Here is a 21,331-nt window from a genome sequence, read left to right on the forward strand (position 1 = left end):
ACAATCCAGAGCACAAAATACTGGATCCCAGCTTTCATTAAAAGAACTGAACATAAACGGGAGAAAGAATTGCCAAAAGCCTGAAACAATTCCTTCAGAGGTCACGAACTGTCTCATTTGTTTCAGTCAGTGCTTTGTTTTTGCAGCCTTTGAACAACACAGTGAAAAATATCCGCACAGAATAACCACTGAAAGTAGTAAGGGCAAGTCTGAAGTGTTTACAGCTACAAGCTGCAGTCAGATGTGGGGGTATAGGTTGACAGAGACCATACATACCTCACAATCCCACTGAACCACATTATATGCTGTGATGTATAAAATCATTACTGCACGAGTTGTTTCATTATGCAAATGTGTATTAAAAGAGCAGTTCTATACAAGTATCCCAGTAGTTCTTTAAATAATTCTGTATATAGGATGTGCTCAGGTCAGATCAGCATATGTAATGTGATAGCTGGTTGTTATGGCATATTTAAGAAGTCATTATTACTACACATTTTTACATTATTAAATACACTGAGTTTCTGACATGAATCGGATGCGAAATTCCAAACAATTATTACAAACAGAAGGAGGAAAATAACACTATGATGTAAAGCAACTAAATGCCTGAAAACACGTACTAGAAAGGAAGCACACAGATTTGATAAAGGTAACAACATTGTATTTCCCTCCTGAACTGCAGAGGTAATGCCTTCCACATTTTCCTGCCAGCCAGTCAGGTAGAGGCAAGTTACCTTTAGGTTCTGTTTTAAGATTACACGCTTAAGAACTACTTTATCATTAAGTTTTACACGTTGTACTGAAGATTCTACCTTAACTAAACACCACGCTGCTATCTCAGAAGTCAGGGAGTGGAAACACATTTCCGACACATTACACGAAAACACTTTGGACTTCTTTAACTCTCCAACCAGTCATTGTGCCACGTCCAACATAAGGAAAGCATTAAGAGATCAGAGCACGGGGTGAGCACTGGGTTCACACTGGACACCTCGTTGTTTTTGGGGGATGGGGAAGGGGGAAGAATCGTGTACTGTATGTTGTAACTCTGACAGCAAGTATTAAAGGTCAACTCACTGTTCGCTGAACAAAGTGGTTATGTGACAGGGCAAAAAAGGCACATTTGATGCTGAATTCCCCATATGAATGTTACACACACTATTTCAAGTAGAGCCATGCATCTACTTACAACAGTGGTACTCAATGCAGAGAATCAACCTACTGGGTAACTCAAGTGATGATAGAGCTGGAAACCAGCAATAAGGACCCTTGATAAGCAAGCTGACACATCTTGAAATGACAGTTTCTACTTCACATATTTGCAAACGGCCTTTTTTTAAGCTGGCTTTCTTGCTCATACTCAGCTTTAAACATGACATTGTTTCAGCTGGTGGTTTAGGAACATTACTAAAATCCTTCATCAGGCAGGACACCCACTGAAAGAGGATGTCAGTGAAGTTTTGCTTGTGACAGAATTTAGTTTCATCCAGATTGTACATTTCCATGCTTGTTAGTACACAATAGTTTTGAATTTCATCCTACCTGACTGTTCCAACACACTCAAAGCATACTGCTTTATAAAGGACAGACTCTTAAAGAAGTTCTCTCCTGGAAGGACAGACTATAAAATTAAACTTCATCCTATCACTGTATGTATATCACTTCTTTCTCACTCAGTGTGTAGTACATTTAAGCATCACAGAACTTGTAATATCTATAGCTGTGATTAAAGTAATATTTCACAATCACCATAAGAATGTTGTGATGTTTATCACTTAAAAGTACCTAGCATACACACAAACACTACACAGAAAGCGTAAGTCTACATAATGCAAACACAATGAATCTAAACTCTATTAAGGCTTGAACATGTCCAATTTCTCTGCTTATCTTCTTCCAATTGTGTTCTGTATTTATATATTCCTGATACCAAGCAAATGAAATGACACTTCAGCAGCCTCAGCTCTGTCTTCTCTTTTCCTGTCAGCTCCACAAGACCACAGATGTAAAATGTGGAATAAAGTAAAAGATGCTGGGAGCAGCACCTCTTGACAGAAGCAGATAAAAAATAAACAGAAGGGAATATACTACAGGACTATGAAGGAGAGAACAATGATCTGCTTGAGTGCTTAAAGCAGAAAGAGAACATCGTTTTAAGATTGAAAAGCATGACTTTTCTTTAAAAAGAACAAAAAAGTATAATTCCATTAAGCTCTTGTACACTTTTGCTTGCCCTCTCTCACAGAAGTGTTTTTCTGGTTAACAGCAAGTCATGTGTTCTCATTATTCTGACAGCTGGTAAGGATCCCAATCAAGAGCTTACTGCCACTTTGGTCAGCACGGCAGGAATACAGAGAACCATGCCTTCACTAACCACCTCACAAATGAAATAAAGTGGAAAGGTAAGGGAAGTATACAGATTGCTCAATATCACAGGTGTAATCCTGTGACAAGACCGCAGTCTGATTTTATGCTTCTTAGTTGCAATCCAGTGCCCAACCAAAAAAAAATCACATCTTCCTTTTCCTGTAGTGTGAGATACACGAAACATTTCTTGGCCTTGGCATCCTGCAAAGGAGAAATGCATCCTTGCAAGGGAAAAGTCAGACCCATTTTTATGCTACCATACGCATCTTTGGGCCATATGTCAATACAAGACAGGTGACACGTCTGTCATGTAAACACATTTGCTGTATCTGTTCAAACTAACAGTTTCTTTCTTAGGCTTTTTATCTTTCTGTGCTCCCATTTGATCTGATTGAACTTGCAGTCCCTGCCATATGGTTTCTAGCTGACCTGAAAAGATCCATCACAGATACAGAATATTCATTGACTCATTCCATGGTACTTGTCAGTGCACTCATTTGGCTTACTTCTCATGGGGCTACCAGGCTCATTTTCACTTGTTTTTGGTTTCATCTGAGGCATGTATTCCAGTTCCACAGTTCATTTTCTCTGCAAAACCCAACGGTTACTTATTGTATAAAAGTAGAACTATGTAAAAAGACCCAACAATTTCTATATAAATATTTTTCTTATTTTACCATTGTCTAACCATAAATACATTCTCTTTACAAGTCACAAAAACATTAGAAGAATGGTGATGTGTACTTCATTTTAACAAAGCATAAGAAACAGTGATCCACTGTTGCATGAGTTACAACATTTCAGGAAAATAGAAAATAAGACATTTCTTCCTGTAATGCAGATTTTCATTTCAGTGTCTTTCAATACATATTGCTATAGCTTCCAGCGTGGAAGCAAGCTAAAGACTGAGTTTGAAAGCTGGTCAGGCCAGTATCCTAAAAATAAATTAGGTTCCCAAAGTTTTCATTCCTGAATATCCTGATGCTAGAGGTCTTATTTCACACCGTCTGAAAGTACCTTTACCAGCCATAAGCAAGAACTGTAAGAGTTGATACTTTTTTCATATCCGTGTTCATAGTGTCTCCTATCAGAAAGCTGTATTTGTTGTTCTGTGCAAACAATTTAGTTTAAAATAAGTACAGTTAAAAAATAATACGTTACCAACTGCTGGAAGTCAGCATCGGCTGGTGTCATATATGGCAGTCTACTCTCTCCAAGTTCTTCAAGAAGCTTTTTCTTCTGTTTTTGGGAATAACATTAAAACATGGAGTTAGACTAAAAAGCAAGATAAAAAACACAGTTAAGTATCAAAATAGTTGTAATAAAAAGACAAACATGTAGTTACTGCTCTTACTACCTTCAATTCTGGAAATTTAAATAAATAAAAATAGATGTGAGATTAGTGAAGCTTTTCCACTTAACAGGAATTCAGGTTAAGTAGTTTCAGAGCACATCAGTATTTTTCCTCTTACATTCTTTAGGTAATCAGTCCTTACAACACAGATGAAAAACCATCTTCAGCACTATTCCTACTTTGACTCTTGATTCTCCTTTCTTTTTTTCCCCTTTTTTTTTTCTGTTTAAGTTTGTGGGTCCGATAGGTACAAAGCTCATATTCCACTGAACGGCTTAATAGCATACTTCACTAAAAATAATTAGCCTAATGTTGGCCACATTCTAAAGTGATTCCTGAAATGGGTGTATGAATGGGAAAAAAAAAAAAAAAAAAAGACAAGCAAAACACCTACTGCAAACTATTGCCTCTACAACCTGACATATTCTAAATGCCTTATTCAAGAACTGCTGTCCCAGCAGATTAACCACAACTCTGGTTTGATGCTGGAGGGGAGCTAAGAACCAGCTGACTGAAGAGGTTCTCTCTGCCCCTTTTTCTTCTTAACTCCGTTTTCACCTCTATTTTGGAAGGAGTGTCTCCACCAATATTTAGTTAATGCTATTGCAAATAAATTGCTGAGAAAAAGCCTGGTTTTCCAAAAACTGTTCTTCCATGTTTTACTAATAAAATTAGAATTTTTGCATACATTATAGAGTTAAGCATGCAGCTAAGGACTTTGAAAGTGCAAGAGAAGCTTGAAATGAGCCATCAGATTTTTGGAGCGGAGCAATCCCAATCTATGACAAGGTCATCCACATTTATCAATCTACAGTCAGACACTACATTGACATGATACAAGTAGACATCAACAGAAGTGTTAACTTGTTACAATGGAAGTACTGGCCTAGAAAATTTACATGATTTTCCCCTTATTTCTTCCTCATTTTTTAGCCTTCAAATACGGCTAAAAACCTTTAAAACTAAACTTCACGTTTCATTCATTACCAAAAACTTGCTAATAAAAATACAATCCAAGATCATAAACCTATGTTTGCCATAGTGCTTGAATATTTCAGACAACAAAAGGATTCCAATTCTCATTTTTATTGAAATATTTTCAACCACAGAAACATCACCAGAAGAAAAAAATGATGTTGCAGCTCGCTCAAAACTTATGTTTTAAGACAACGACCAGATGGAAATGGAATACAGTTTTTAAAAGAACAATAAAGTGGTGACGCAAAGGAAAAAAATGCGATAGGTTAAAAAAGGGGTATAACAAACACTTTTCTAGAACTAGATTATGCAGGAACAGCAACTTATTTCATCACCTGGATCTCACTGCAAATCGTTTTTTCTACCAAGAGCAGCATTCATTGTTAAACAGCAACATTTTGTACTTTTCTCATAAATTTCCCTCATCATAATCAATCTTTTTGGGTTACACCTGTTTAATACGTCCTATATACAGGTGTAAAATAGTTTTTTCCAAATAATGAGAATTCTATCTTTAAAAAAGGGAGAAAGTAATATTATTACATGCAATAACTCCTGGCTTATAGCAAACCTATGAAGCACATTAATATGCATTCTATCCTGTGGCAGAAATTTCACAATTCCTTCAAATTTAAGCATCAAGGCAAATGACAGACTTAAATCCAGCAAGAAGTGTAGAAATTTTAAGGTTAAGAACTACCAGTCCCATCAAACTAAAATTAGAGCAGGTAGTTCTCATATACTCATCTCTATATTCACAATCTGCCATTCACTAACTCTTCCAACACTGAGAATAGCAGCACTGAAATTTGAAAACTAGAAATGTAATTTCTCTAGGCCTCTAGTCTCCACTGGGGACACATGACATATTGACACAAAGTCATCAGTGAAACCAAACATAATGCAAATTTAGATTAAGCTGGGAGAAAATGATGTGCTAATACACTGCATATTCCAAAAAAGATTGCTACAATTTTATTGCATGAAATCACCAAACACATTAGACCACCTTTGTTATATGCAAAGTAAAACAAACTGCAGATGGAAATCCTACATTTCAACATGGACTCAATTGGGAGGAAAAAAAGAGGTGGGAAGAAGAGAGATTCTGACAATTTCTTTGTCAAGTACCAGGCTCTTGGCAAAACGCACACCACATTAAAATGCACCCTTGTGTATAGGTAGTAGTAGCTCCCATCTGATTGTCAGATCTGGCTAAGTGCTGCTCCTCAGCTTGATGCACAGACTAATACACGCAGCTGGGTGGTATAACGCGCTGCTCATCTCTTATGCAAGAAGCTGTCACACAGATGTCAAAAATATCAAGCTATTCTCAAATACCTCCAAAAAAAACCCTGAAGATCTAGCTATACTGGCTGCCTGATGCCAAGTCTAAGCACTGTTACATCAGCATTGCTTATAGGCACTTCTAACAGGTAAACCCCTAAGTACAAAAATGCCTTCACTTGCAGGTACCTAGTATCTTTAAAATATTTTTCTCAATTGTATTCTTACATTTGAAAAATTATTAACAGCCTAACAGTTTATTCAGATATCAATATTGTTTCTCATGCTTTAAATGCCAGTATGATTTTTTACGCATGGCTTAGCAATGCCAACATGTGAAAAGACAATTTGGTGTGCGCCATCCCTGTAATACCCTCACGCACCGTTCACTGTTCAAGAAACCTCTCAAGAGTCACACTTGGGCTTTCAGAGAACAGAGCAAGTACCAGAAGCACTAATACCTAATTTTAGAGTATGCAATTACCTTCTTGCAGATATTAACAATATGTGCCCATTTATTACTAGAAGTGGACATACTAATGAGATGGTTGGTTGTAAAATTCAGCAAGTGGAAGAGTAATAGGTAGAATCTCTCAAGCCCAATCTGCACATTTTTTTCCTGCACAAGTAACTTCATGGTAATAGAAATAATGCGCTGCATGTTACAGACCAGGAAAACTAATAGAAACACAGCTAATATATATCAAAGTCAGGCCAAAATGCAGTACTGTTACACACACGGCTCATTATTTTCAAATTAAGTGATATTAAGGAAAAGATAGACTTAATGGTATTTTCTGGTGAAGGAACATGACAATGTAAAAATTTTCGCAGCTGACATATTTCCCTGCAGGGTGTCAATACCGTTCTCAAAAGGTTTCATTTCTCTCTTAATTGTAAGGCAAAGAGTTCAATATCTAGGCTACAAAGGCTTGTGCTTCAAACTTAGAACTCCCACTTAGTTTCATCACCAAGCAAGTCAGAAGACAGTCACTTTCCAATTTATAGATCATTGTTTTGGCTGGAACAACACAATGAGAAAGAACTGTGTTGGAAGTGTATTGCAGTATTACCTGAATTAGTACAGAAAACAAACTTAAGGTCATAGCATCTCAACAATTCCTAATGCATAACAAAACTGAAAGCATTAAGCAAACTTTGTTTTTCCAGTACTTTGCATAAAATGCACTCAAGAAGTTATTAAGTTGTGTTTATACACACAGGCAGACATAAGTCAAGGCAAGTAGGATGCGCCTCCAAGATAACGCCCCGGGGCTGTCTGCTGTCCTGCATTTCTCAGAAATTCAGGGGAAAACATCAGCTTCTCTACACCAAGTAATCTACCCGGGCCTGGAGAAGCATCCCATGCAGATGTAAGACATCAGTCATAAGTCTAAGACACAGACAGACACAATGTCTATGAAATATTTCAGAGATGTTAGCTTTTAGTTATACAACAAGCACTCACTCTTATGAACAGTTAAAATAGATAATTTATTCAAACTACCAGATCCCCTAAAACATGCCTATCACTCATTGTTCTAGAAAGACTCATCTTATTACTTCCCCAAAATAAGATTTTACAGAAAAGAGAGGATTCCAAAACTGACATGTGCACTCCCAACCTATGAGGGGATGCAAACAACCCTGCATTCAGGCTTAGGGTATTTACTTTCCCCTTACAATCAGCATCGTGCAGAATAAAGCAAGAGAGGAACCACACTATGGAAAAGATGCATGAAAGAAGATAATTCAGAGTATCTCACTGTTGCATTTATCTTCCTCTTTTCTTTTTATTCTTACAATTACTCATTTTAACCCATTTAGACATTCCTTATTTGCAATGCTTACGTACACACATCACGCTGGGAAACATCCTCTGTATTCTGACAGTCTGCTGCCAATTTTACACTGCTGAGAAAACTGATGCAGGATGACAATTAGTAAAGTCCAGACACTTAAGTCTTGTCTTCAGTGCAATCCAATGTTTTTGCAGAAATTCCTAGGGCACCTGTTTTTCTTTTTTTTTTTTTTTTTTTTTTTTTTTTTAATTTAAAGGCCTCTAATTAAAGCATAAGAAAATATCATCTCCATCTTCATGCTGTTTTCCCCAACAGCCTTTTGTTTTCCAAAAGGTTATCAGGGATTGCAAGGCAGGTCTTACTGAAAACACAGTCTCATGACAGAGGACTCTGAACCACAAGCTCAGATGCAGACTTCCAGATTTCCATAAATCCCTCCTTGTTCCTCACAAGAGGACACATGGTAGGGTCTGCCTGGTTTAGCAGTTGTTGTTGCTGTTTTTACATTAGCTATGTGGATTTACCTCAAGCCGTTCTTGAAGAAAAGCATTAGTGCTCTGAAGTGAGAGCTCAAGGGCTTCATAAAGGAAGAAGATTAAATACTTTATATGCTCAGAATTGTGATAATACTAAGGTCCCATCTAGGAAAAAAAGCCACTGCTTTACAGGAACTTGCACAACCTTATCCCCTAACATACTTTCACATCTTTAAATTAAAAAAAAAAAAGATCAAATTCAGGATAGTTATTCAAGACAGGAATGTGATTTTTGAAGTTGACATTTCTTTAAACTATGAGGCTTTCCAAGTGTTAGCTATTAAAACTTCATAGCAACCAAGATCATTCAAGTGGCTCACTAAAACCAGTTATGTCAGAAACGAACCTAGAGTAATAAAAAATACATTTTAAATGCACTATTACAGCTTTTATTTCTCCATTATCACATATATTAGATTTCGGAATTTTTTTTCTTCAAATTATTTCTGCAAATGCCACTCATTAAAAGATCTTAAGGGACTGGCCAATTTTATAGCACCATTTATTCACATGAAAAAGTTATATTTCCAGATTACCCTTCATTATACTCAAAATTTACCAACTGCCTTGTCCATGCTACATTCTTCCTATAATCCTGCCCATCACAGCCACTGGCAGGCAATATGACCATGTTACACCACACTTTGCATCCTACCGCTCTTCCGCCCTACCCCATGGTGCTATATGCCAGAAACATTTCCATATTTATGACAAGAACTCACTAATATTTCATTATTTATGACTAAAGATACCAGCCCATACCAACCCTACACCTCAGAGCGCTGTTATTTAGCGCAGCTGCCTCGCACCTCACTCCCGCCTGTTACCGAAGCAGTAGGCCGCCGTTTGAGTGAGCTGGTCAGGAGAAAAGCCACGTAACGGTCTGTAATGCACACAGAGACCAATTTCTAAGTGAGCAGCTGTTTAAAAGACTGCTCTATATCTTCCCTGTGAAGGTACTGTTTGCCTTTGCATACTAATTTCAACCTCTCCTGCCTGTCCTCTCTTATAAATCTGCAGGCCCCAGTTTTGGTACACACACACAGACCGGTCGTGCATATGCACAACTGAACCAAAAGGTAATTTATGCACTGAAGCAGCTTGGCAAGGCGTGAGAAGTGTCTTTGCTAACTGTATCCCCTCTCTCCCCACCTTGATATGTTAAGTGCCACTTAATTGTTGTTTTAACCTACAGCAACATTGTTGTTTAGGCCCATGGCTGTTAATGGAACAGAACTGGCAATTTTCTTACCCAGTTGAGCGTAGATTAGTCACACATTGTTTATCATAAGTAATTATAATAGAAATTTGAAATGATACATCATTCAAACACAGCCTCTTTTTGCTGACTAGATGTCCCCAAGCCTCCTCAGTATAACTATCAAGCTTACACCGATATTGCAAGCATCCGGCCACCATCAGCCAGTCCTTGTTGCTGCTACCAGTTGTGCATCCTCTTCCAGCCGGTACCATTTGGTAAACGGATCAACTGTATTAGGTCAGGAGCATAGAATCATAGAATCATAGAATATTCTGAGTTGGAAGGGACCCATAAGGATCATCAAGTCCAACTCCTTGCACTCCTGAAGACATGTATTTTTTCAGTCCAGGAAACATTCATCTTACACTTCCAGAATATGTATGAAGGGCAGAGATGACCAAGCTCTTCCCGTCCACTCCATTCCATCACCCCTTTCTTGCCTCTAGCCTTCCATCAATATACAAATGCCAACCCTGTGCCTTTCCAACTAGCTCAGTGGTTCCTCAGGAAAGGCCCCTGCAGATGTGGAGCCAACCCCATGCCTCAAGCCTGGATTTCAGTGGTGCCTTGTGCACCACTGTGGCACTAGCAGGAGGTCACTTTGGCACTCTGCTTTTGCTGCTGGAGGGGGAACGGAAGATCATGGTTTGAAGGAGGTAGCAAAGGAAGAAGGCAACCAGATGAATATTGTGTTTTGGCAGATCCTTTCCAACCCTGCCTCTAAAGGAAGGAGGAAAAAAGGCTACTCTTTCTGTAAAGAGAACAACTGGGGGAAGGGTGTTTGGGGATGGTTAAGAAATCATAGATTCATAGAATCATAGAATATTCCGAGTTGGACGGGACCTATAAGGATCGTCAAGTCCAACTCCTTGCACCACACAGGTCTACCCAAAAGTTTAGACCATGTGACTCAGTGCACAGTCCAAACGTTTCTTAAATTCATACAGGCTTGGTGCAGTGACTACTGCACTGGGGAGCCTGTTCCAGTGTGCAACCACCCTCTCTCAGTGAAAAATCTCCTCCTGATATCTAGTCTGAACTTCCCCTGACTCAGCTTCACCCTGTTCCTGTGGGTCCTGTCACTGGTGTTTATGGAGAATAGGTCACCCGCCTATCCACTCCCCCTCGCGAGGAAGTAGACCGCAATGAGGTCCCCCCTCAGCCCCCTCCTCTCCAGGCCGAACAGGCCAAGTGACCCCAGCCGCTCCCCACACGTGCAAGAACATTCAAACTCTGGGTGAAAGCAATGATCCGGTTTCAATCAGATATCCAATTCTTTTTTCTTCATATACATGCAAGGAACAAGAGCATACATGCATCTAAGAAAATGTTTAAAAGAGTAGACCCTTCTACATCAGTTCAGTATGTTCCTTGTGAATCACAAGGAACAAATGAGGATCCTGGGACATTTTTGCATGCCACTCTTTACATGGTTTTGTTGAAAAATTGTTATAGATACCGAGAAATTAAGTTTCATAACAAAGCAGCTCTTAATCAACTCACCCCTAGTAAATCAGAGGGCAGAGACCTTCCTGGTGACTGTCATCAGGAACTGGTTCTGCACGACATAGCAAAAGTACCTCTATCCACCCAGTCCCAAGAAACCAAATACAAAGGAGGTTGACCAGGTGTGAAACAAGGAACAATTCTTCAACATAGAAGAGATTCAATAAACTTTAAAATCAGAAAAAAAGTAAAAAACAAATAAGCTGGGCTAACATTGAAATTGGAATTCATTCGGCACTGCTGTCTGCAGACTTGTGTTTTAGGGATGCTCAGAACCACTAAGACTCGCCACTGTGGTTTGGGAAGCATTACACATCTGGGATGCAAAACTGCATGAGCTTGCTTGGGACATACCATGGAGTAGGCACAAGCTCTTGAAGGAACAAGAAATAACCTGAGTAACACCTAGAGAACAAACCTAGGACTTCCAGAATTAAATTAAAGGGCTGAGAACTTGAAATGCAGATTCTGAATCTTTGCAACATGTTTACAGCTTCTGTGGATGTAGACAGACACTTTTCAAACACGTACGCGAGCAGGTCACAGTAGCAGTTTCCCCACATAAACTGCCATTTTACTGAATCTTGACCTAACTACATGGACACTTTGAGACAGAATAAAAAGAAGGGAAACTTCTTAAAAGCAGAAATAGTTGAAGTTCTAAACTTACACAGTACTAGTAGATGTGTGCATGAAGACATGCACCATAAGAAGTAGACATCTGGCTTTGTGTCATGAAAGAACGACTGTATGGAAGTCACTACAAGGAACGCAATCAGCTATGACTTTCACAGACCCTAACAAAGGTTTGGGTTGGCAGGGACTTTAAAGATCATCCAGTCCAACCCCTAACTTTGACAACTTCTCTTTGAAGATGGCCTTCACCAATCAGTTCATGAAAAAACTGACCACAGTAAAAGGCAATAGCCATATTCCTGAGGGAAATTTAGGCCTGTTGGTCAAGATAAAACCTTTTGAATTTGCAACTTCTACCGTGGGTAGAGCTATTTTAGCCTCTTATCCTACTGCATACTTCCCATTCAAATTACTGAAGCTGATTCTTAAGACTCCTTGTATGATCTAGGCAAATACTACTGCTTACACATGAACTACCACATCCACCTGCAAGGTGAAGGATGCAATGAACTTTTGTGCAGCTTTCCATTATTCCCAGGAAACCTTGGGCTTCTCAGCAACCCTGGTATATAAATACATCTATATTTTACATGTTAAAATATCACCCAGAAGAAGCAGATGTCAAAAGTAGAGTGAAAATAAAATGGATGCTCGAAAAAATATAGGTATTTTCTTAAGTACTTAAGCTTATCGTCAAGTTTGGTTTCCCAAGTCCCCTTGATAACAATTCTGAAGATAGTGTAAATGTAGAAAGAGCAGGTGCTAAGTGCAAATGCTTGTGCCATGCAATCAGCTACAAGGAAGATCAATAAGCAGCTAGAGCATTAAATTTCACAAACTGTAACTGTCATGTCCATTACACACTACTTGAACATCTTTGTAGGCCTTTTTATTTTTTATGCTTAAAAGTTATTTTCACAGATTCTATTAGCAGAATAAGCACTATAAAAATATAAAAGCACTTACAAATGTACTAAAATTTAAAGACCTTTATAACCATCTTAGACATCATATTTGATTATTTAAGAAGATTCTTCACCCCATAACGAAAAGTCACGAAGACCGTTGAATGCCTTAAATATAAAAAGAAATGTGTTCCAGGAACACTCTTCTTGTGTGTCAGTTACATTTCAGCAAATATAGAGCCAATACCTTTTATGGGAGAAACTTGAGTTTATTCTTGAGATTGTATGCCACAATTAAGAAAATTACTGCAGAAGACAGAAGGCGGTACACAACATCCCCTGGAATTCAGCTGTACAAGCAGCACCCTGCTGCCTCTTCTCTTCAATTTTTGTGACTTGTCCTTGGAAAAGACATGACAAAGACATTTTCCTGCAAGCATTTCTCACACTTGAGGAGCCTGTGAGTAGACGCTTTGTGCAAGTCCCCCTCCAGTCCTCAAAACACTTTAACGGCAACCATCCCCATGATTTGCGATCATGGCTACAACAAATCTGGTGTCACACACATTGCCAACATATTTCTGAAACAGCACAGCCAAAAAATGAGATTATTTTTGAAGCTACACAGGAGTACAGTGTGAATACAGCTGCATCATTTCTACAGCCACTTCAAGGACAATAACCACAAATTATATTAGGGAGATAAATTTACCTTAAGTATCAATATTTGTACAAGAGTATTCAGTTGCAAAAGAGCAACTTGCATCATTTCATACAGTCATAAAAGTAACCTGTGTGACAACACCAACCACTAATATAATAGAACTGATGATTTTGTGCATAAACTGCACCACTGGTCAAATGATGACAGTAACACTTGCTTAGAAAACCTGCAAACTGCAGTTGTTTCCTTGGTTTTATAAGACAACTATTAATGAAACCCTGTTGAGTTGGGCATCCAAGTTGAAGAAGAACATCTCTACAGGAGATTTACTGAAAGAAGAGGGTTTCTTCTTGTAACAAAAATGAGTTAAAGAAAACTTGTACTGTACAACTCAGATGTAGCGAATAAAATTTTAAACTTAGTTAATTTTGTTTGGTTTGAAGGCTTTGTTTTGTTCACAGCCTCCACAATAAGCCACACAGGGAACAGAAAGCTAACACTTAGCATTAAGTTGGCAGACAACATTAGCAAAATTCAGGGTCTGAAAGAACATTAGGCAAGTTCAGACCAGAGTCACGGAGCACAATTTAAAAAGAAAGGATAATTAACCATTGGAGCAGATCATCACTCCACGAGATGAATTTGCCTTCATGGGAATTCTTTTTATATCAGGTTTCGATGCTTGTCTAAATGATACGTTTTAGTTCAATGGTTCCCAAACTGTTCAGACCAGACTGTAATGAATCACCCATTTTTCCCCAGCTTCTGCACATACAGCCTAACCAAATAAACAGCAGGCAGCAGAGACACTGACTGAAAGTTTGATCCATCTGATTCCTCAGTTTGGTTTTGATTCATCATTTTGCCAGTTACCTGTGGTCAGTGAATCAGGAGACACTGGTCTGCTTCTGTAAGAATGCATTTCATTGAAGTCCTGAAGCTGGGGTTAAAAACTCTCTTCTCCATCACAGCTCATGCAAACTTGGAGAAGAGCCGTCGGGATCTGTATTTCACAGTGCTTGGTACGTTTACAGTAGAATTATAAGGTTCATCTACTACAGTTAAAGGCAAGATTCTGCAGTTTTCTTTCACTCACATTTTATTCTTAAACTATCTGGATAATTTAAAGAATAAGCTTAGGGTGCACTAGCAGGTAAATAAATAGACAAGAGGGCACTGATCTACTATGAAAGTACAACTGCTGAGCCATCTGCTTTGTGCCAAACCAAGGTACATTTCATAATGCAAATCAACATGTTACTTAATACATGTGTCAAGCAGAGTTGAGAACTGTCCCCACCTCCCCCTGCCAAATACTACTGTTTAAAAAAACCAATCCTAACTCTTGCAAAGACTAATACAATTTCTAGTCCTCATTTTTATTGTTTGCATATACAGACAGCATTTCATATTATTTTTTCCATTGCTTGCCGTGATCAGGTCCAACTGTGCTATTCAACTCAAGTGGTCACGTACAAAACCGATTCCTTAAGCCTTCAGCCTACAGCTGTTCAGGGAGACTTGACTTGCCCTCCTCCAAGTACGCTGGTATTCCTAGCTGGCCTACAAGTCAAGACAGCCCTGCTGCTATCACTGCCCATACTTAACAAGTGAGACAGTGCACAGTAGTGACAAGTTTTTAAAAATCATTTCTTCCCTTTCTCCATGTTGCGTTCTCAAATACGTATATCTGACAGTGAGAAAGACAGGCTAGAAGAGAAAGGACCAGTCCACATTTCCTCTCAGCTCTCCTCTGTCCTGTTTGTTCCCTTCTGATGAAAACCAAAAAAGCCAAACTCAGTTTATACTACTGCATATGCCAACTGCCAAACTTAACAAACAATTCCTACAAAGACTACTAATGCATTCAAGAATGGTTTCATTTTATTCTTCAAACAAGTATAGAAAAAAGGCATAATACTGATCTGTACCAGATACTAAAGCAGTTATCAGGATGATAGGAAAATAAACATCTTCCATTAACTCAGTTATAACATTCATGGATACAATTCTAAAATGACCCAATAAATGAAATGCACCAAAAAGGGGATTTTTAAGAAGTACATAATTGTATATAAGAACATCAAAAAGCTCACAGGGAAAGTAGGTGAACTGAAGGAACAGGGATGGCGAAGAGAGAAAAACACTTTATAACAAATACACAAAAAGTCCAGTATGACAGTAAAACTCCACGGAGAGCTTTGTTCCAAACTCTTACAAAATTATTTTTAAAGGCATGCATGCAAGTCTCTGTCCAAGTGAAAAGATCATGGACACCTTAACATTCTCAACTCTGTTGCTTCTTTAGAGCATATTTACAAGACAAGAAGAAATTTCATTTCCCTCAGAATGTCTAACAAGGACTTAAGTCAATTATTTTATAATTTGGTACAGTGGTTTTGTAGGTTGGGGGTATTCTCAACCTGCAATTCAAAAATCTAGGCCACCTTTTTGACACATACTTTTAACACAAATGCATGCTATCTGAGTGACAGCAGCACAGACGCATTAATAACAGAGGCTGAGGGCAAGGAACTGACATGAAGAGAAGGCTGCCAGAGCCACTGCTGTTCTTATTTGCTGGCTTACCATGCTGTATTCCTTCCCCTTCTACACCAGAAGTCCTTCAGCAGTAATTAAAACCAAGAGGTAAAAAAAAAAAAAAAAAAAAAAAGAACAACACAGGAAAAATATCATACGTATTTATTGGAAGGGGGATTTAAAAATTCAGTCATATCAGACACCAGCAACAGACGATAGTTGATATTTAACACTACATATGCCAGGAAACCCATCTAAACTAGAAATGAGAAAGGCTTTTTTTTTTTTTTTTTTTATAAATACATTCTGGAAACTTGAAGCCCTATGTGAAATGGTTTGATGGTCTCAGTGCAGAGCTGTGCTTCCATATGACAAATGCCCCAAATCACTGTAATTTGAGTTAGCTCATTATACAGGGATTTCATTAGATTTTTGCTTAGAAGTTGAACTAAAACCATATACCTTTACCTAGTAATTTTGGGAATCTTTAACTTTATTTGTCCTTGCTACCACATTTGCAAAGAAATATGAGAGGGATCCCTACCGCGGCAGTTATTCAAGGACCTTTTCTTTTCCTTTGCACCATAATAATTTCCAACATATTGACTCATTTCCAGCTACTGAAGTGTGAAAAAGATATTTAACTTGGGCTTGCTACCCCTATTTTCATAAAGGCAGGATGTTTGAGTGTCATCAACAATACAGAGATCACCTTTAATTTGCGTAAGAGATTTGTTCCTCTAAAACAAGACACAGGACTCTGTACAAAACTTGGAAAAGCATTACAACAGGCTTCTAAAGCATGCCATTATTCAAAGACAGCATACTCTAATTCCTACAGCCACTCATTAAATTTCTTTTGTTCTGGAAGTTGACAAGTTAACTATTCTGTGCTTACAAATTTTCATTAGCCTATTAAAGAAGACTGAACTTTGTTTGCATTACACACCACAGGAATTAAAAAGTAGTTAATATATACCTATTCCAAAGTACTGTGCAGAAAACAGTGGTGTCGTACAGGGCTTAGGCTATGACCCATTTAACTTCATTCCCAGAATGCACGATCCATCACGTACAAAAACACTGAGGAATATGTGAGGTGTTAGTAAGTACCCCTGTTAGTGAGAAATTCTGCTAATTATTACACCAAATAAGCATAGTCAACAGGCCAGAGCTGTGAGAGGGCATGTTTCAGGGCATTAAATGGCTGCCTCGGATGGAGATGAATATATTACACTCTGCCCTTTAACAATAAAACAATTTCCCTGACACTTAGAAACCCAGGCAGTTCCAGCAGCAGAGATGAAGAGCTCAAGACTGTACTTGGCGTACGACGATGTTTCAGTGCCACCTAGTGACGTCCACTTTAACATTATTGTCTCCTAAGATTTATAGATCACAAAGAGTTCAAGAGCTTGAGCACCGGTGCCTACAGGACCAGCGAGCAGCCGCGCTCCTTGCAAAGAAGAGACAAAGGAGGGTCATGGTGCAACAACCTCCTCCACCTTATTTGCTATTAAAATACTCGCTTAAAAGGCTGATAAAGGCTTATATGCACTTTGATTACAAGCTGCTCTTACAGTCAAAAAGAAATGCCTTGCAGAAACGGACAACACAGTTTGTATCAAAGCCTGTACTATGCACAAGGTTTTGATAGCTTGGACATTTTATCAAATTGACTTTATTCCATCAACTTAATCTTTTTCAAAGAGATTGTTTTTCCCTGTTTGAATGAACTTATTTGGAGTTTTTTTCACAGCTTAAGAAAGCATTTAAGAGACTGCAAACTTTGCACATTCATTCCTTGTTTGCATTTTGACACTGCGTATGCTTCTGCCACTGCATTTATTTCACATCTCCAATATCCTGTTGCGCTTCTGCTGAGTAGCACAACAGCTGAATTTAGGCTGATGCAAACTAACTAAACTTGGCAGGGCAACCTGGCCTCTGAAGAGCCAGGAAGAGGCTGAAGTATTTTATGCAGACTATAAATTAATGCACATTGAATACCAGCACACTGGTCTACCAGCGACAAAAGCTTCAAATCCACAAACTTAGATCAAGAAGAGATTGCAAAAGAGATGCTTAAATAATCCAGAACCATCCCTGACTAAAACTCATTCCTGCACTGTGGGCAGCTTTTATTTCACATGATTTTAGAGAAAAAACAAGTGAAAGCTTGGATTAACAAAGTTTATTGAGGCTACCTGAAATGGCAATTCTTACTTTCCAATTATTCAAAACTTAAGTGCATCAACGCCCATACAGCCATACTAGTGAACATTGCAAATCTCACATTATGAAATACGTTTTTAAAAAACAGTTGAAACTTTTTGCTTTCTTCAGTACCACATTCCATAGAATACAATATGAAGAGACCACAAAGGGAGAAAATCATGGTATCGGACACAGGTCCTGTTCTGTGCACCACCTGCATGACTTCCTGGATAACGCGGGACCAACTTTTATAAGGAAAATAAATCACACAATTTACAACCCAAAACTAAACTATTTGTGCACAACATTACCTGGCATTCATTGTTTCCTTTTTCCAGTAAAATAATCCTTTGGTGTAAATGCCGATGCCCATCCGTTTTGGTACACCCCGCTTACTTCCCTAGGAAGCTGCACAACTCTGTGCCAGCGCCCCCACTAGTGAGCAACCACAAATTTCCTCCAACATCGTTACCCTCTGTAAACACCATTTTCCCTACAGGTATCTCTCCCCAGTTTACTCTCCTCCTTAAAAAAAGTTTTGTGGTAAATGTATAAACCTTTTTCTTCCCAACAGGATCAATGATAACTCGTTGACTCACTGCTAGTTTTCCTCACCTATGCTGTCATGGGTAAGCATCAAATAGCACAGCCTCAGCTACCACATTTACTCCTCTCATCTAACAATCTTGTACCTCCTTAGTATGTTGACAACACACAGGAGTACACTAAGAGGCAGTTCTGATTGAAATATATCCTCTATCACAACATTTTAAAAGAAAGATGCTTACATATGGCTTTAAATATTCTCAAATTTCTGTAGCAGCAGGGAGAAGCGTGCATGTGCTCAGGTCCTGACTATTACAGGGTCAGGACCCTGAAAATTATATTATTCTGCTAAAGACAAAGAATCATCTTTATTTATGTATGTGCATCAAAAATTACAGAAAAGGTGTGCAATGCAACATGATTTTCGAGTTAAAATTCCTACCTTGATGATCAAATTAAGACAACATACCCCTTATAAATACCCCTTATATCTATACCCCTTAAACCTTTTCCCCATGTTAGACAAATAGCTGTGATGTAAAGAGCCTAGGCACTGCAGGACTGACAGACCTTCAGAAAGCCACCTGGAGAAGCTCCACTCAGTGGACTGCACACTAAGTTCAGAAGCCTCTAGTGCAAATACACTTCAGATGTTCGATCCCTGCCTTAGAACTAAACTGCTACCACAAGAATCAATATTGCCCCTACTTAAAAGAGCAAATAAAATAATAAAATATATGTCTAATCTTGTTCCTTCCATTTAAGAGAATTCTGCTCATGGCTTCTCAAATCATGTCTCCAGGAATAGGGTTCTTACCATAAATGTATTTTCCTTTACACCTCTAGAAAGAATTCACTGACCAATGCTCAACTTGTCATATGCCTTGGACGTTTCACGTTCATCATCCTCCATATTCCGAGGGATGCTTATTTCTTACAAACACAGATGACTTCAGTATGGCTAGCCACGTACTAAGGAATGAACTGCATTTCTCCAATGAAACCAGTAAGCTGGGGAACAGTTCTGGGAAAAAAGTAAAACAGCTCCTAGTATACATTTCCAAGGAATTCTGTTTACCCAAAGACATTAAAAAAAAAACAAACAAAAAAAAAAAAACACACGTTATCACTTAAAACTATGTTTATCTGCTACCACAAATAAATTACTATATTAAAAATTGGCTTGATGTTGCTCCCTTTCACTTCATTTTCAATTTTAATTTGCTTTCATTACAACAGAACAGATCATTAGCTGTAAACAGGTTCATCATAATAATACAAGCATCACAGAGTATTTTTAAAAAAATCAATTTCCTGTCACCTTTGTTTTATTTTTTCCCCTATAACCAATAGCTATTTGGAATGCATTAAAAAGCATAAGAACCTCCAACACAAGTCATCTGCTCGTTTCAGTATGAAAATTAAGTTGTTATCCAATGTTTCTGATATAGTAATTTTTTTCAAAATCATGGGAAAAAAAATCAAGCATGACTTACTGTGGAACACACAGTGCAAGCAATACCAAGTGTCGTACAGCTGTAGTTCGCAGGTTCCCAAAAAGGGCACGTAAACAAGTACGACGCACTTCAAGGACTCTGGACATCAATAAAATGGATTTACTCCCAACAAACTGCTCAGCAGTGTAGAGGGAAGGAGGGAGCGGGATATTGCTTCTTGTTCTCATGATTTCTTTTGAGCATAGCCACAGTACAGCTTTCTGTTGGACACCAACAGCAGATTCACAAGACAGATCCTATGTTAAGAACACCAGTGTAAAACTAAGGTAAGTGCAAGAAAAGCAGAGGGATTCTGAGCTTTAGTAAAATACAGGTCTAAAAGTATGTTTGTTTGGTGTATAATACTATTCCTCTGCAGTTATGAATTCTTATTCTTCAGCTGTGTAATCATCTTTATATTATAGCAGGTATGGCACAATATCCAAAATAATAATTATACTGATAAAGTCTTGATAATTGTCCTAAACAACAAGAATTACTCACAGGCTTCTAAAGTGTCATATAAAATAACTAGACTGAAACAATTGTGAGTCCCAAATAATTACTTCAGTAATATGCATCTGTTCATGACCACTGGTATTTTCTCTACGACAGTTGTCATACAGAAAGGCTACTTACATTGCACTGGGTTTTATTCACCTTACTGCAGAGACCATCTCTTTTCTGCTGCCAAGATGCTTTTGCTGTATGTAAATATTTAATGCTATTGCCATCAGTCACTCAGTGCTCATATTGTCTGATCAAGCATCTATTACTGTCTGCTAGATACGCTTGAGGATAGCATTTTTTCATGTCTATGCTCAGTCACATGCAGGCCCTACTTCGCAAGGGTTCTTCGAAGTTCAATAATTCATTAAACACTGCACAAAGCTCTGTATCATTTGCAAAAAATGCCTGATTGTAGAGAGTGCAAAAATAGCAAAGCATCCCTAATAAAAAGGTGATTTTTAAAGCAATAACATTGGATAATGTTCACAAGTATTTTACTCATTCACGTGTACACACTGAATTCAGGGAACAGGCTGTAAAGCTTTATGCAATAACAAAGACTGGACTTGTACTGAGGGTACTGGAGCCAATCTAGATTACAGAACCACATTTTGTATCACCAGAACTCCCCAGCAAGAAATACAACTTGACAGAAGTTAGAGTATACCGGATACATTTTAATTAAACAAAATTAAAGACCAGGTCAGTTTTACCCGTTTGCA

At 38.3% G+C, this 21,331-nt stretch overlaps 1 protein-coding gene across 4 annotated transcripts in view; it reads right to left on the bottom strand.

The window, feature by feature from the left end:
* The window catches only part of FTO (FTO alpha-ketoglutarate dependent dioxygenase), a 244,272-nt gene that overhangs the window by 197,533 nt on the left and 25,408 nt on the right, over positions 1-21,331 (bottom strand). For 3 of the 4 annotated variants that reach the window (XM_035336521.1, XM_035336524.1, XM_035336525.1), the window contains exon 2: positions 3,532-3,609. In XM_035336521.1, coding sequence (XP_035192412.1) covers positions 3,532-3,609 — 78 coding nt within the window. Of the gene's footprint in view, positions 1-3,531; positions 3,610-15,888; positions 15,912-21,331 lie in introns of those variants that run through there. The other variant, XM_035336523.1, reaches the window with a different exon arrangement.

This window comes from Oxyura jamaicensis, chromosome 11 (assembly GCF_011077185.1).
Source record: "Oxyura jamaicensis isolate SHBP4307 breed ruddy duck chromosome 11, BPBGC_Ojam_1.0, whole genome shotgun sequence".
Classification (NCBI taxonomy): domain Eukaryota; kingdom Metazoa; phylum Chordata; class Aves; order Anseriformes; family Anatidae; genus Oxyura; species Oxyura jamaicensis.